This window comes from Polypterus senegalus, chromosome 12, assembly GCF_016835505.1.
Source record: "Polypterus senegalus isolate Bchr_013 chromosome 12, ASM1683550v1, whole genome shotgun sequence".
Classification (NCBI taxonomy): domain Eukaryota; kingdom Metazoa; phylum Chordata; class Cladistia; order Polypteriformes; family Polypteridae; genus Polypterus; species Polypterus senegalus.
In genome coordinates, this window is record NC_053165.1 from 59,115,774 (window position 1) to 59,131,702 (window position 15,929).

At 36.4% G+C, this 15,929-nt stretch overlaps 1 protein-coding gene across 1 annotated transcript; it reads right to left on the bottom strand.

Annotated features, from left to right (window-relative positions):
* Nucleotides 1-1,394: 1,394 nt before the first annotated feature.
* Nucleotides 1,395-15,740, bottom strand: ufd1l (ubiquitin recognition factor in ER associated degradation 1). The gene is made up of 12 exons (XM_039771588.1): nt 15,567-15,740; nt 12,729-12,861; nt 12,234-12,266; nt 11,403-11,524; nt 10,136-10,266; nt 9,735-9,807; nt 6,141-6,209; nt 5,981-6,049; nt 5,799-5,849; nt 5,313-5,401; nt 4,572-4,653; nt 1,395-2,528 (listed from the first exon to the last, which is right to left on the bottom strand). Exons 1-12 carry the CDS (start codon nt 15,567-15,569, stop codon nt 2,454-2,456), a joined length of 930 nt encoding a protein of 309 aa, XP_039627522.1. The 5' UTR covers nt 15,570-15,740; the 3' UTR covers nt 1,395-2,453.
* Nucleotides 15,741-15,929: the final 189 nt, after the last annotated feature.

Consider the following 15,929-nt stretch of genomic DNA (forward strand, 5'->3'; position numbering starts at 1 on the left):
ACCTTTTTCCATTGACACACTAAGCCAAGACAACTCTTCTCTTACTACACAGCAAATATGTTGAATACTTTGTCCATTAATGATGGACATCATTAATGAAAAAAACACCAAGTTCTTAGTTTCTTTTGCACAGGACAGTTCTGATGCATCCTGCCAAAGCTAAAATGCACAGTTAATGGAAAAACAATCATGTTAGTCATTAAAACAGATTAGCATCATGTTCTCCACTTTTTTGAGTGAATTGTGGAAGAAGACATAACCATACATGGTGTACTTTGCAACCCAGTGGTGGCTGGTGGCCTCTGGCAGTTTTATTCATTTTACCTGCAATATACCGAGGGCAGAACCTTGAGGGGGTACTTGCACATCTATTACTTCTTTCACATGGGTGGAATCCTTCCTATTTATCATAATCAGTCTTCCCTTGCTGCCACACTGAATATACATAAGTAAAACCAAACCTCATCTACTTTAGTTTGAACATATACATTTGTAAACCGTAAACCTGTATGCTTCCCATAGGTTTTTCCATGCCAACCCTCCTGATATATTAAAGAAACCAATTAAAACACTCTTGAATTTAGTTACCAATATCCACAGAACCCATTTGAATGGACAACTGGGTATATCATATATCATTTAATCGCCATGCTTTGATCTCGCCTACAGAAGCACAAAAGCAATAGCAACAATAAAGTAATTTTGTGTGGAACGGGACATGGCAGAAACAAAGGGAGCTGCCAAGACATCATCACAACTGGCAAACACTTGCATAGACTTACTGAAGATGCTATAGTTGACACATTCTCATCTCTGTAATCCTTGCCTTAGACACAGAGAACTGCAGTGTTCTTCCTCAGCATTTCATGGGGCTTTGCCATTTGACATTGTATACCCTTACCAAGTACAATCAGTCGTGTAAATGCACTTAAAAATCAGTGAGTTCTTAAATCTTTTTAAGGACTATTATTGATGAGATTCCTCTGACCCTCAAACACACACATATTCCTCAACTACAACATGGCACCCAAATTAAGAACCCTTGACTTAAATGCTTCTTTTAAGTTATCTCCATTCTTGGCCACACAATCATGCTACCCACTTGCTAGTTTGATTAGCAGACTTATTTGTGCAGACAGACTGTCACAGATCTAGCAGGAAGGAGCGAGTCAGTCAGTCTTACTAGATTACAAATGAAAAGACCTGCTCTTGTTCCTCAACTTAGTTTTTGGCACTGGTCTGCCTACCTTCCTCCTCTTCAAAACTGAAAAATTAGGATTTCTCCAATTCCTATCCCACACCATTTGCATGTCCCACTCTGTCATAGCACACTAACTACCACTCAAAGTCACAACTAAAGTACTATGAGACATAAAACAGGGAGTACTTACAAATTATAGTATCTTTAGATTTATTAAATTACAAGCAGCAGCAATACACTAACCTCATTACCATTTCCACAGCAATTTTAAGCAATACAACTCCACTAAGCATATAGAAGTTTAAATTGCAAAGAAAAACAGCTCAACAAAAACCTTTCAATGAACGCCAAATCAGGTACCTTTAGTATACATTACTAGCAGTTCTCTTCATTTTTTCCAAGTTACTCTTGCCGAAGATAATAATAAGAAATCAAGTAAGTACAATGTTTTTCAATATGTAAAAGGATTCAGTATCTAGGACTGGACGGGTTGTCTGTTGCAAATGGAGTGGAACAGTGAGGCGAGTTTTTCTTTAAAATGGTGGAAAACTATTACAACTGTATAAAATAAAATAAAGCACAAAAATGTTCTGCGTTTTCTTTCCTTCCTTAAATGAGACAGAAACTTTTTTTTTCTTTTTTTAAACAATATATGTGCAATCTCAACATGCAAACATACACTCAATAACACTCCTGGCGTGAAAAATGAATGCATTTGCAAAGTTTTAAGGATTTTGCTTTCATGTTTGCACTGGTGCCACGTGAAACCCATTTCAAAACAGCAAGAACAGGAACTTTTTTTTTTTTGTTTTTTAAAGTTTATAAAAATGCTTTACTTTAGAGAACTACATGTGGCAAATGAATATAAACCATAACTACAACAAATAACTTAGGCTTGAAAAATACTGTACTTACCCTTTTAGTATCAAGAAAAACACATTTGACATTTTGTGATCTATTTTCCTTAAACTACAGAATAATTAAATTATGAAAAAAGATCACAGAATTATTCCTAAATAAAGTCCTCTGAAACAGCCCCTCAATTGCAAGTCAGTTCATTTCAAAATACAGGCCAAATACAAAAAGAGCAACTCCAGCTCTCATTTTTACTACAGACACAGCCATCAAAAGAAGAAATGTACTCTCTTTGTAGAGAAGTAGAATGGCTTTGGTTTTTAAACCATCTGTAGGCTTTGACATGATGTACAATAACTCAAGCCATTCTGTTTAGAGTAGTTTGGCCCTGGTTCACTTAGGGCTTTCTTCCTTTCTTTCGTAGCGACTGGCCTTCACCTGAAAAGGCGATAAATCGGCTTACTGTATCCTCCTGTAAAGCAAGACAAAAATAAATTACGGTTAAATTTAAGGAAGAACTTTGGCACAAGCAAAACTCAGGTGACACAGTGAATAGCACTGTTATTTCACAGTATCAGACTTTGAAGATGAAAAGCCCTCCTAGTCTTTTTCCTGCCTTTGTAGGGGTCTTCTCTGTTGTCTCCAACATGCTTAAGGCGCACACAGGTTAAGTTGACTGGCAATTCTAAACTGACCCTCTAGGAGTCAATGTGATTGAGAGAGTGTTTGTGTATTCTACATTGGATGGGCATCCAGTCCTTGGTTGGTTCCTTTATTCCAACTGATGCTGCTGGCTTGGGAATTTCAGCATGCCTATTCTCATCTCTCTCGGTGCTTTTGTGACTTCCTCTGTTGAAAAGCTGCAGCTCTTTTTACTCACAATTAATATCATTATCTTGTTTATTCTCCTAATTCAGCAGTTTATCCTTATAGTTCTACCTAGAATCTTTAGTCCCATTAACAAAAATCTTAACAGACTCAAAATCATTTTTCAAGTTAATTCACACCAAGTACATTCTGTTTCTTTTGCGATCTGCTTTTTCTTTGCCCACCCTCATTCCAAATTCACTTATAAACTCCCATCTCTCAGCTTACTAAGCCCCCTTAACCTGCTTTTCTGGAATTAGCTTTGCTTCTTTACAGATTGCCCTGTCATCTTCTGTCTTTGTTTTCTTTCCACTCCTTATAACATCTCCTATTTTCCTCAATTGCTGTATCGACCTCATCATTTCACCAGGTTTTCTTGTGGCATTTCTTGTCTAATCACATGCTTGTGTTGTTTACAGCCAGATATTCTCCAGCTCTTCCCACTTGGTTCTGAAACTTAATTTTGTACTTGTTAGCAATGCTTCAGTACATTTACTTTTGACCGCTCAACTTTCAAGTCTTCAGGCTCAGTGTATACTTCTTCACCTTACTTTATGTATTAGATTAAAGGATCTCCTTCAACCAAGGGATGCTGCGATATAAGACCTCTCTCCTGGGATCACCTTCATATTTGTCACCATGTCTCAGTCAACTTTCCATATTAATAAATACTTTATACCACCTAATTTATGTCACCAACTTGTTTTCATCCCTCTTAAACCTTGTTGTTGCACACAACCATTTTCTCTCACACCACGAAGTTCCAGAATCCTCCCATTCTCAATATTCCTAGTGCAAAGTTAGAGCTCCTATGGAGTCTCTCGCAGGCCCTGAAGCGCCACAGATGTCACTTTCATCCATGTACCAAAACTCATCTTTCTCTTAATAACTTCTGCCAATCTGTGGCACCAATGTTGAGACTATATTCATCAATCACTTACCATGAACAATCTTCATCACAACATGCTTATCTGTCCTTGTCACCTCCACTACTTTGTTTGCTCACTTTTAGACACAAATACATCAACTCCAGTACTGTCCTCACTTCTCCACTGCTGGTCAAACTTCCATCATCCCCAATAAGTATTCTTTGCCCATACCTTTCCAGTTCATCACCCGTACACAGCACAAATCTTCCTCTGTTCAGAACTTCCAGTTTCATTCAGTTTTCCCAATCATACTCTCAATATTCTAAGACACACTCCTCAGCAGATATATACTCCATCAGCAGAAAAAAAAAACGATATGACGTTTGTGTACATAGATGCTACAATTACGACTGTCAAGTCAAGTGGGATGCACATACAGTAAAGAAGTCACTGCACTGCCCAGATAGACACTAAATGGTAGGTCTAGACCAAAAAAATAGAACCTATATTAGGGCCTGGCAATGGCACTGCTGGTTACTTAATACAAGCCCTGTGTAAGTTTACTTCAAGACAATACTAAATAAAAACTCACCAAAATATAAAATGCTTGCATTACTTGTTATACTAGTCTTTGTCATTAGTTTTCATTTGAGAAGTTTAACCTTTTTAACTGTCTTTCATACTGTACACTACATGATAATGATGAAAAGGTATAGGTAAAGACAAGTTTACAGCTTTCCAATATGAGACTGTCTTCATTCAAAACAATTTCTACTTACATCTTCCAATTTCTTAGGCTGAGGCCGAGAATTCCTGATGAAAGTGATTTTTCCAATTTTGAATTCGTAATTAGGAATACCTCTTTCAGGTAGGAGAAAATGAAGAGAAAGAGAGAAGTCAGAAATGCTGCAGAACAGTCTTTGGCTAAGTAATTATGATTATTTAAAAAAGCTTGAAGGTAATCCTCTTAATGTGATGAAGATGTGTAGAGAAGAGCAACCAAACGCATCACAGGACAAAACAGGCACATAACCAACTCGGACAGGCTAAAAGACAAACCATTTAATCTTGAGAAGAGAAAGCTAGTTGGGACCTCAATGCAGGTCTCCAGAATTCTCACAGGCACTAATAAAGATGATCCAGTGGATTTCTGTCAATTAGTGATGTGTGCAGTTGAAGACAATGGTAGAAATGAAAAGGAAATGCATTTAAAGACAAAAAAGTCAGGAAGTGGTTTTTCCATACAAAGGGTATTGAGAATCTAAAACAAATTACAAATTGGGTATAGTTCTATAAAGTTATTATCTAGTGAACAGTTTCCTTTCATTTGTCAACTTGTCATGTTTTATGAACCAAGCAGTAAAGAGTTCTCTTGAAATGGTAGGCTACAATTCAGAAAAGGCAAAAAAGGCTCACTGAGTACAGAAGCAGTGATCTCTCACAAAGAAAAACATCTGTTGCCATTTTTTTTTTTTTATGTATTATATCCAAAAAATAAACCGAATGTAAAATTATTAAACCTTTTTATATCACTGGGATCTAGTGGTGCTGGACTGGGTTCAATTCCTTTTTTCTTTCCATCAAGTCGATTTCCTGAGCCTGTGAATGCCTGTAAAGGAACACAATAATAATAGTAATTACTTCACAAACATTATAAGTTTAAAAAAATTTAATAACACTATTAGCCTTAGACCTTGCCCCTCATTAGGGTATGCATAACAAAAAAGGAAACAATACTAATTTTATGATCATACGGAGATTAATCAAAAACAGTGCATACAAATTTCTCACAAACCATCAAAAAGAATTTGGAGTCTCATATGTTAAATAACTATAAAACACTGCTTTTATATATTTACCACTTCAGCACAATTTTCCCTAGAAAATATGTTAAACAATGTTGACATATCAAAACTTTAACTGAGCTGTGGCAAGTCAAGATATATTTCACAACTCAACTAGTAAAAACACTAAGGTGCCCAATATGTCCTAGCAGAAACACTTACTCTGAATCCCATATCCACATCCGCATAGCTGCTGTGATCTGCCTCCTCTTCCTTATTGGGAAAAATAAACACAGTTTAGCGGGACAGATATTCTTTTACACTGTGGGATACAAAAAAGGTTCTTGGCAGCACCTGAAGAAAGACTACATGAATGAATAAATAAATAAATCAATAAATCTCACTGGGGACTCCTCATGTTGGTATTGTTTTCTCTCTGGTTCTTTATATCCCAATGGTGCATCAAAATCCACCTGTCAAGAGAAGTTACAAGAATATTTACCATCAACCATATCAATATCAATCAGCCAGGAATAAAGCATACTTGTCAGCAAAGATAGTTACATTCATGTCACACTCGATAATGGAAACAGCCTTGTCAGGTTTGGTCTCCATCACTCGAAGTTCATATATCTGGTAGAAATAGAGGGGGTATGAAACAAAACAATTTTAGAAAAACAAAAATACACCAAATAAATCTAGTCTAGTTATGAAACCATTTCAAAATGTACCCTGAATTAAAGTCATTTTAGTTGAATTCAAAAATCAGAACTGAAGTATCACAAAGACAGACAGGGAAATGTATTTCAGTATGGCACAATAAATCAATAATAAAGTGTTTAAGAGGAGTACAAATAAGATTTTGGAATAGAGAGGAATATAAATCTGGCTTCTCATTTATCCTGAAAATGATGATTCTTTAAACTTTAACTTTCAAATAAAATAATAACATCTCTGCTAACTTTGTGGCACAGTGGTTAAGGTTTCAGACTTCAAACCCTGAGGTTCTGGGTTCAGATCCCACCACTAACACTGTGTGACCCTCAGCAAGTCACCTCCCCTGCCTGTGCTACAATTGGAAAAATAAAAAGAAATGTTCCCAGTTGAATCTCAAATGTTGCAAGTTGCTTTGAATAATGGTGTTGGCCAAATAAATGAATGTAAATGTTTTTGGTACCTGAAATTTTATTGAAGTCATCTTTTAAGAAGTAAACTTAAGCGGAAAAAACTAGATAGTTTGGTATGTATCTATTTTGTAAAATTAAACAATGGTAGTGGCTTTCACCAACTCTTACTTATATTACTACCAACAATAAAGGATAGTGACCAAACTGTAAAAAGAAACTGTACAGACCCTATGAACATGTGAAATGTGGATAAGAGTTCAAAACATTAAGTGAAAATCCATTGAAACACACACCAATAAAAATATTAACAGCAATTTAATATAGAACATTTACTAATTAATATTTCTAATATGCTCTATCAGTTTAACTATTAATAACAGAAGTTTAAGTTAAAATCCAACATGTAATTTTGCATAATCATAATGATGCATTTGCAGTTTGGCATATTTAATAGCATCTAGAGTGTCAAGCTGGTTAACTTGTTGCATGTGGTACCACTACCAATACTGAGATGCTCTGTGTAAGAAAAGGACAGAGCCGACTATACTTCCTTCGAAGGCTGGTGTCCTTCACCATCTGCAATAAGATGCTGCAGATGTTCTATCAGACGCTTGTGGCGAATGCCCTCTTCTACACAGTGGTGTGCTGGGGAGGCAGCATAAAGAAGAAGGACATCTCACGCCTGGACAAACTGGTGAGGAAGGCAGGCTCTATTGTAGACACGGAGCTGGAAAGTTTGACATCCACGGCAGAGCAACGGGCACTGAGCAGGCTCATGTCCATCACGGAGAATCTACTGAACAGGATCATCTCCAGACAGAGGAGCAGCTTCAGCGACAGATTGCTGTCACTGTCCTGTTCCACTGACAGACTGAGGAGATCGTTCCTCCCCCACACTGTGCGAATCTTCAATTCCACCGGGGTTAAACGTTAACATTATACAAAGTTATTGTCTGTTATACCTTCATTGTTATCACTTTTTAATTTAATATAGTTCTTTATGTATGCTGCTGCTGGAATATGTGAATTTCCCCTTGGGATTAATAAAGTATCTACTACGCAGATCCCGTGTTTTGTGCTCAAATCCTGCTTCCTGTCACTCTCTGCATGGAATGTGCTAGTACTTGGTGTTTGAGTAGGTTTTTCTTCAGTTATTCTAGGTTTTCTGGACAAGGTATTCTAGACGAGGTTAACGGCCACTGCAAAAGTGTAATATCAAAAATGTTCTAAACTGGATCAATTTGAGTTACGAGTCTAGGTATGGCTCTCTGTGATACGGATTTGGATTAAATGGGTCTGAAACTGTTATATGTACACTCACTCTTCAGTACTTTATCATTTAATCAATACCTTTTACAATTCAAAAGGTTGTTAGTATACTTCATAAATTTTCTTTGAAAACAAATTCATTAATAAGTGGTGTGTGGTTTTATTGTTGCCAGGGTGCTTTGCTCAGAAAAGCTGCTGCATGAGAGAATCTTCCTGCATTAAGTGCAGATAGTACTGGTAGTCAGTCACTGTGTTCAGCAAGTTGCTTTGACCTGTCGATGCCTCTCTTCTTGTGATCATTTTTCTTTCCTTCACCCTTTTCCAAACTGGTTTATTACTTCTGAACAAAGGAAATAACCTGCTACATATTAACTATTAATTTAGAAAGGCAGCTCTTCATGAGTGAGCTGAACTAATTCACTACATGTAAGATGAATGGTGTAGTAATCTAACAAACTGTTCTTGTAAATGATCTTCACAAAAACAAGTGCACATAAACTGAAATACAGAATAAACTTTATTTGCCTCTTCAATAAACATAGCTGTATATGTTCTGCTTTTGCACATAACATGTCACTACCCATTATTTTTGCACAAATAATTCTGCTGTATTTATCAATGTTTACAGCTGGAATTAATGAGTGTTTAAATTGTCTGTAAAAAGGCAAATTGCCATGCAGTCATTACTCAACCATGGAAAAAAATGTTAATGTCAGATGAACCCACACATTTTTAAACTACACAAAAACGGACTTCCTGTAGTTAGCAGTGTGCAAAACAAAGCCCAGTCAAACAGGCCAAAGTCACTATCGTCAAACACAATGGTGGAGTTAGGTTTGGACAACATGGGCAGGCACCCACACCACGCCAAAAAATTCAAAATAATTACAGCCAGAGCTAGTCAATCAGTTAGGGGTGCAGTTTATAAAAGTTGTGGGGTGCACACTCCGTTAAGTTCACGTTATGTACACGGGGGCAGAAATTATATCATTGAATGGGTGCATGCTCCATACTACTGTTTGGGCAGAATCATCCAAGGGGCATCTTTTATGAAAGCTATGGGGTGTGCAACCCTGTAAATTCTGCAGTATGTACACTGAAGGGGACCTATACCCCCAAACTCATGAAGATCTAACATGGACTACCCGCTATGGACACAGAAGGACTCCACCCAATCCCCAAATCAAACTGCTAACCCACCCTGGGTTCCAAAAGGGCTTCGACCAGCACCTTCTCCTCCTCAGCAATGGGATCTACTGTATTATATTAAGTCACCTGGCTAAGATACTGTCATGCAATAAAAAAAAAAAAAAATACAAAAAACACAAGTAAGAAGCAAGTTATAACAACCATTAATGCTACTGCACGTTTTTAACTTTTTCTACATTTATTCTATACATTGTGATTTGTTTTAATAATTTCAAAAATGCATGTGTCAGGTTTAATTAAACTTATAAAATGTTTGGTTGTGAAATTGTACTCTGACGAGTGCTTTCTCACTCTGACGAGTGTGTCTCCAACACACCCCAAATCAGAAATGTAACAAATCTAATTTGTAAAATGGAGAGCACATACAAATATTTTTTTTAATAAAATAAATTCTGCTTCGTCAAAGGTAAATTATCCATTTTTAAATTATGTTCCAGACAATATTGCATGAGAAATTGCCCATTTTTCTTTCTATAGTAAAAATAAGAAACAAAGAAGAAATGAATAAAATTTGAGCATGAACATATTTAATGGTTAAAAAAATAAGTCTTACTTTTTCATTGTAGTTGATTGCAATAACATCTCCTGTTGTCAAACATGCAAAATTCCTTAAAGCATTTTCTAACCTGTAAATCACAGTTAAAGGAAAACTTAGAATGTGTGGTAACTGTCAACTATCCCAATGAAAGAAAAAGATGTTTTACTTGCACCCTTGAACCATGAATCACTTCATTTCATTTTGTGAGAAGAAAGATTGTTCCCTTTAAAATTTCATTACGCAAAATAGACAAGAGGAATTGTCTTTTTCACCGTTTCAAAAATCTGACTACTATCTAAATGAACAACATTTATCTTCATTAACAAAGACTACTAGCTTAGCTATTTCTACTTTTAAATGTTTTTCACACAGCTTAAATTGTTCCTGCAAGGTTCTTATTATTACATGAAGGATACACTGCTTTGGGATTAGTTATATCAAGGAAATCCGGACTCTGTGGCTGGAATTTGGAGTAAGTTGCAACCATAAGGTTCACACTTTCAACCTGAACAAGACCGCCTTCTTCTAAAAGCAAATTCTGCATCATCTGAAGGAAAAAAAAAAAAAGAAAAAGCATTGTCAGAAGAAAAAAGATCTGCCATATTTAAAATGTTACAAACTAATCAGTATTCAAAGTAAAAGCAGTGTTCTTCTACCTTCTAGAAGACACCAGCATGTTAAACCCAACAGGAAATAACCTCACGTTTAACATGTCAGCCAGCCATTCAACCATTCTGGTTATTTAAGCACATGGTGTGTTCCAGTCTTCATTTTGATTATTTTGGATAACAAATACAGTACATTTGTTTTATAAGAACACTTCCAAAGATTTCTGTCATAGTTTCAAAGTACTAGTCTATTCATATAAGTCTTTACTATATTGAATTGTGTGTGTGAATACCTTCAAATCACTGCTCTAATTTTACAAAGGTATAGAGCAAATCCAATTGAGGACAACTTTCTAAACCAACTAGAAAATAACAATATAGTATACTAGTTATATTTGTAATTGTGGGCAGAATCATGAGGCAGTGGTAGTGCTGTCTTGCAAAAAGGAGACAGAGGCTCATGTCCCCGATGTCCAATGCATTGGGTTTTCATGTCAATTGGCAATGCTGAATTGTCCTATATATGAGAGTGTGTGTGTCTGTCTGTCTACCCTGTGGTGTACTTGGCAGGGATTGTTCCTCCCTTGCACACAATGCCTGCTGGGATAGCCTCCAGATTACACATGAGCCTACTCTGGAAACACAGATTTGTAAATGGGACAGATAGATGCATTTTAATCCTATGTGTGAAACATTTTTATATATATTTTAAGCTGTAAATGTTATTGTTGACCACTTGTTTAACAGTAAACAAACAAATATCACATAATTAAATATGCCCATTTAAAATAAAACAAAATCTTAACAATAGTTATTTGGGTTCTTCAAGATGAGAACTGTACAGTTGTAATTTTAATATGGCCAAATTGTAAGCAGGAACTATCAAGATAAAAGCCATTGACCACTATTCTTTCAGGCAAACAAACAAAGCAAAACAGTTGTGATGAGATTAAATAAATGGAATGTTATACTTCAAACCAACTGAACCCAAAACCAGCATCATCATCACTGTAATGCATTCATTTCATTTTTAACACACTAAAATCGTAGAGATGCATTTTTTTGCTGGACTCACCCAGTGGGGAAGGTAGCATATTCCCTCATCTGCCACAAACTCCAAAACACCACAGTGTGTCATCCGGTCTGAATTTTTATTGGTCAGTTTAAATAGCATTGGATATGTAATGTTAAGTCGACCTGAGGAAAAAAACAAATGTTTACCAGCAGCAGCATTTAGAAGGTAATAAAAGAACTTCAGATACCTTAATACATTAACAAAAAGAACCTGTAAATCACACATTTCAAAATGCAATTCAGGGTGTTTTATTGTATAAAAAAAAAAAAAAATTTCTTGTACATAACATGTGTCAAAAGTGAAAAGTATAGTACATCTAAGAGCTTGGTAAAGTCTAATTTGCTTTTCGACTTTACAATGATGTCTATAACCTACTAATGCTTGCTGAGGATCAAAATGGCAAGTGCTGTACAATGGCTTTTTACCTTAGTAACTAAGGTTTTAACCTACAAGCATAAGACTCCATATGATTATTACTGTGGATGGAAACTATTTAAAATTATTCAATTATTTTCTTCAGCAATGTGTGACATGCACTCTAGTTCTAAAACAGGTATACTAAAAGAAGGAACCAATATATTACAACCAATTACAAAAAAACTTAATAAATTGTCCAAGTCAATTATGTTGGTCAAGCTAAAACAAAAAAGGAAAAAAATCAATTTCCATAAATTCCATAAAACATCTTTATTGTCAATAAAGCCATTTTGTTTTAACTCTGATACATGGTCTAAAACAGCATAATCAGAGTAATCATATAGGCTTTGGATTAAATCATTAATTGATTATTTAAACATATCAGCACTTAATGAAAGGTTTTTAAATACTTACTGAGCTGATCTAGAGCACTTGGAGGCATTATAACTGAAAGAAAAAAAAGATGATGATCAGCAAATGTTACACTAAATATCTGTCATGAAATTAACATTTTCTTTATTGCAAACCAATTCTCAAGCAGAATTGGCAAAATAACTGACAAAGAAAATGTTTACTTATGAAACAATACAAAAAAATGTGACTTAATACAATATTTTATGAATAAGGAAAATAATGACATTGAATCACTGCTTTTACACTTAATTTTAATGAATATTAATTTAGATGCTGTTTTATCCAGAGTGACTTCCAAACCTCAAATCTGTACTTTACACAGTTATAGTACTGACTTTTTATGTGACTCCTCAAGATCACAAATGGACACAATGAATATGAAACTTTGTACTCTATAGTCCAACATTTCAGTAACTTTTTCACCCTGGTTACACAAGAACAAGTCATTCTGAAACAGACAGACATTAAGGTGTAAGAATGAAGATTGCTTCTTACTTTTGCCTCCCTTTTCCACATCAGAACGGTCATTAGGTCCTGCTAACATAGACACTGAATAGCAGCGGTACTGGGTAGAGAAACGACTCTGGAATGCCCTTGGAAGGGGGTGGTCAAACATATTAAAGGAAAACTGAAGAACAGGGAAGAAATTGGTAAAACAAAAATAAATATAGTGGGGAAAAAGCAATTATAAACACACATCACCAACCAATGAAATTTAGGAACTTACACAAATTCACTCTTCTACCTTTTGATTACAGTATTAAATACTTCATCCATCTTTAATATTCTACATCTTTGGTATATTCATATTCCAGATGGATGCAGATGAAGACTTTTATATTTGTATATTGTAACAGGGAACATCCTTTGGCATATATTCACATCCAACACAATAAAGAAAGAACATAAAAAAAAAAAACACAACATGCATAGGAATAATACTTTGCATTAGCTATTGGTTCTTTCTCTTATACTGAAGACTTCATGCCAATCACTTTCACAACTCTAGAATAAAAATGTTCTGGCCAGCAGTGGCTTTAAAACTGCCTCCCAAGATCAATTAAGGCAAAACCCAGAAATCAGAACTGGAGTGACTGACCGGTAGCTTTAATTACAGGTGCACAAAGAAAACTTCCCAAGGGTCCCTGGTGTTTACGAGAGACATGTTTCTTTCGTTCCCAAGCCAATGATCACATTTTTTCAGTGTTATCAGTTTTAGAAATTGGGGGCATCACTGAAGAAGTGGTATGGAAACAGGGTAAAGAGTATGCCAGGTAAGCTAATTTGTCTAAACAAAGTAACATTTTTGTTTCACAAATCACCAGGTGGAGTGATGTTGGTAAGAAAGTGCCTATACATGTGACAGTACTACGGCTACTACCACTACTACACTCAATTGGCAACAAGATTCCACTATTTTGGGACTTGGTACACTGTGCCTCATATTTCAATAGCTTCCTTTTTTCTTATAAATCTCAAATGTTTACCTCCCACAAAACCATTTACATACATTTATTTGCTTAGCAGACAATTTTACCTAAAGAAACTTACAAAACAGGTGAACATCATTGAGTGAACATCGGTCAAAGGAACAGTTTGGGAACAAATTTTACAGGACAAGATTACAAAATTGATCATTACAAGTTAATTGTTTTAGGTTTTGTGACCAAAAAAGTGTAACAGTCAATTTCAGGTAGACAGAAATTCACCAAACAAGAGTTTTCAAACACTTCTTAAACACATCGAGGGAGTCAGAATTTCAAATGGAGGTGCGTAGCTTGTTCAGTCCACTAGGAGCTACATACGAAATGAGCCTGGGCTGAGATTAGATGCCAGACAGAGGCGACATCGCCAAACCTGAGTGGACCAAAGAACCTCACCAGTACCTCCATATATGCAGGTGCAAGCACCAAGCATCTGAACTTAGTATGTGCTGCTACTGGAAGCCACTATTGTGCTTCCCTACACTGCTAAACCCAGCAGCACTTGAAACCCTCACACTGAAGCATTCTATTTGCAAACCTTAACTAATCCTTCCCCTAGGACAGTGCTTCACAGAGTGTGGTCCATGGACCACAGGTAGTCCCTTGAGTATGTGCCAGGTGGTATATAGGCTGACCTATTCATTTTTCTCAGAAGAACTTTCTTACCGATAAGGCCCCATAAAATGGCTCTAAGGCACCGAGCATAATGCACCTTGTCTTTGATTTTCTTACGGAGTATAACATCTTTTACCTCTACACTCCTTCTTCAATCCTGTACTCACAGACAGCATGGTAGCTCAGAGTAGTAACCTAAGGATTACTTGCAACACTGAAAGGGACGGAGGAGCTGTGTGAGACTGGCAGAGTTCTCGTCATACTGGTTTTTCATCAGCCTGTCTTAAAGAACCTTCCAGTGGTATAATGGTAGGAGTAACATGGGCACTTATATATACTTAAAGGTAGTAAGTGGCCATTAGGCAAACGTGTTCCTCCATATCTTTTGACATTGTAAAAGCTTGAGAGCCACTGACCAAAGAATGCTTTACTATGATCTTCACCCTCGGAATAAAGTCACAACACTCAAATCCAGACTAAAAATCCAGGACCCTCATATTGTCCAAACTGTGACTCTTTCTTTACGGAAAAAAATGTTTCTCCGATTACTTTACTTTGATTTGTATCAAACATATACAGTTCAGTCCTTTGGGCTAATCTGAGCGCTAAATTACACTGTAGAAAATAAAATGCCGCATTAGGTCACAAACAAGCAGAAGCAGGAAACGTGCTTATTACTAGCTTAAGTATATCTATTCGCTCCCATAAAGTTGCCTAGTAGCAGTAAATGAGTTGCTATCAGTCTTTCACATATCGGTCACTGTCTGAACTGTCATGCTATGTACAGTAGTTTTAGATAACCATTTAGCTTTAACCATTTATCCTATTAAGCGGACCTGGTATCAACTACTGATCCACATACCAATGTCGTATCATTTTATATCACTCTCATTTGTATTTGCCCCTACCAACAAACCATACCGGTGTGTTGACGTTACAAAATGACACCATTTTTTTGCAGCAAGACTGTTTTGCGGTTGTGTTGTCATGTTGTTAATTAATTATGTAATGTGAAATAAAAACTGAAAACACAGTAAACAACATATATTACGGTATTAACGCAGAAGCATGCGAGAGCTTTCCAAAGTAGAAAAACGTAGCAGGTAAAACACGCCGAAAGTGTAGCGGTGCCTCTACAGACCCCCGTGACGCTGGTCGGGACCGTGACGGTGCATCTTTGAGTGTGCGGACGGACCTTAACTGTCGTTTCCCAACCCAGCACCAAACCGCTTACCATGTTAGAAACTCCTCCTCTTTGTTGCTGAAAATGAAGCAAAGAGTTGTAAACACGGCAGTGACTTGATTCCAATCGTTTATTAAACAAAACACCGCTTCGTCACTACGTAGTGAAAGACTGAAAAGGAAACACAACAGTGCAATCAATGGTTCGACAAGCACAACCCCTAACGCAACGACAGCGAATGAGAAGAGAAGTAAAAATTAGTGGGCGAGGATATAGGAAAAGTAACCAATCAAATATCAGAATGGACGAGTGCCATATACAAAGTCGCCGTGGCCTAAATTAGACTGTCAAATGACGCATCGGTGACGCCACTAGAAAGAAAGTAATGTATTATTTTTATTATTATACTTTTGA

Excerpts from the sequence above, each read along its gene's own strand:
- ufd1l (XM_039771588.1), bottom strand. Across the intron at positions 9,808-10,135 it reads ATAACTAATCCCAAAGCAGT|GTTAGAAAATGCTTTAAGGA; the intron begins GTATCCTTCATG and ends TGTGATTTACAG. Across the intron at positions 6,050-6,140 it reads TTATCGAGTGTGACATGAAT|GTGGATTTTGATGCACCATT; the intron begins GTAACTATCTTT and ends TTCTCTTGACAG.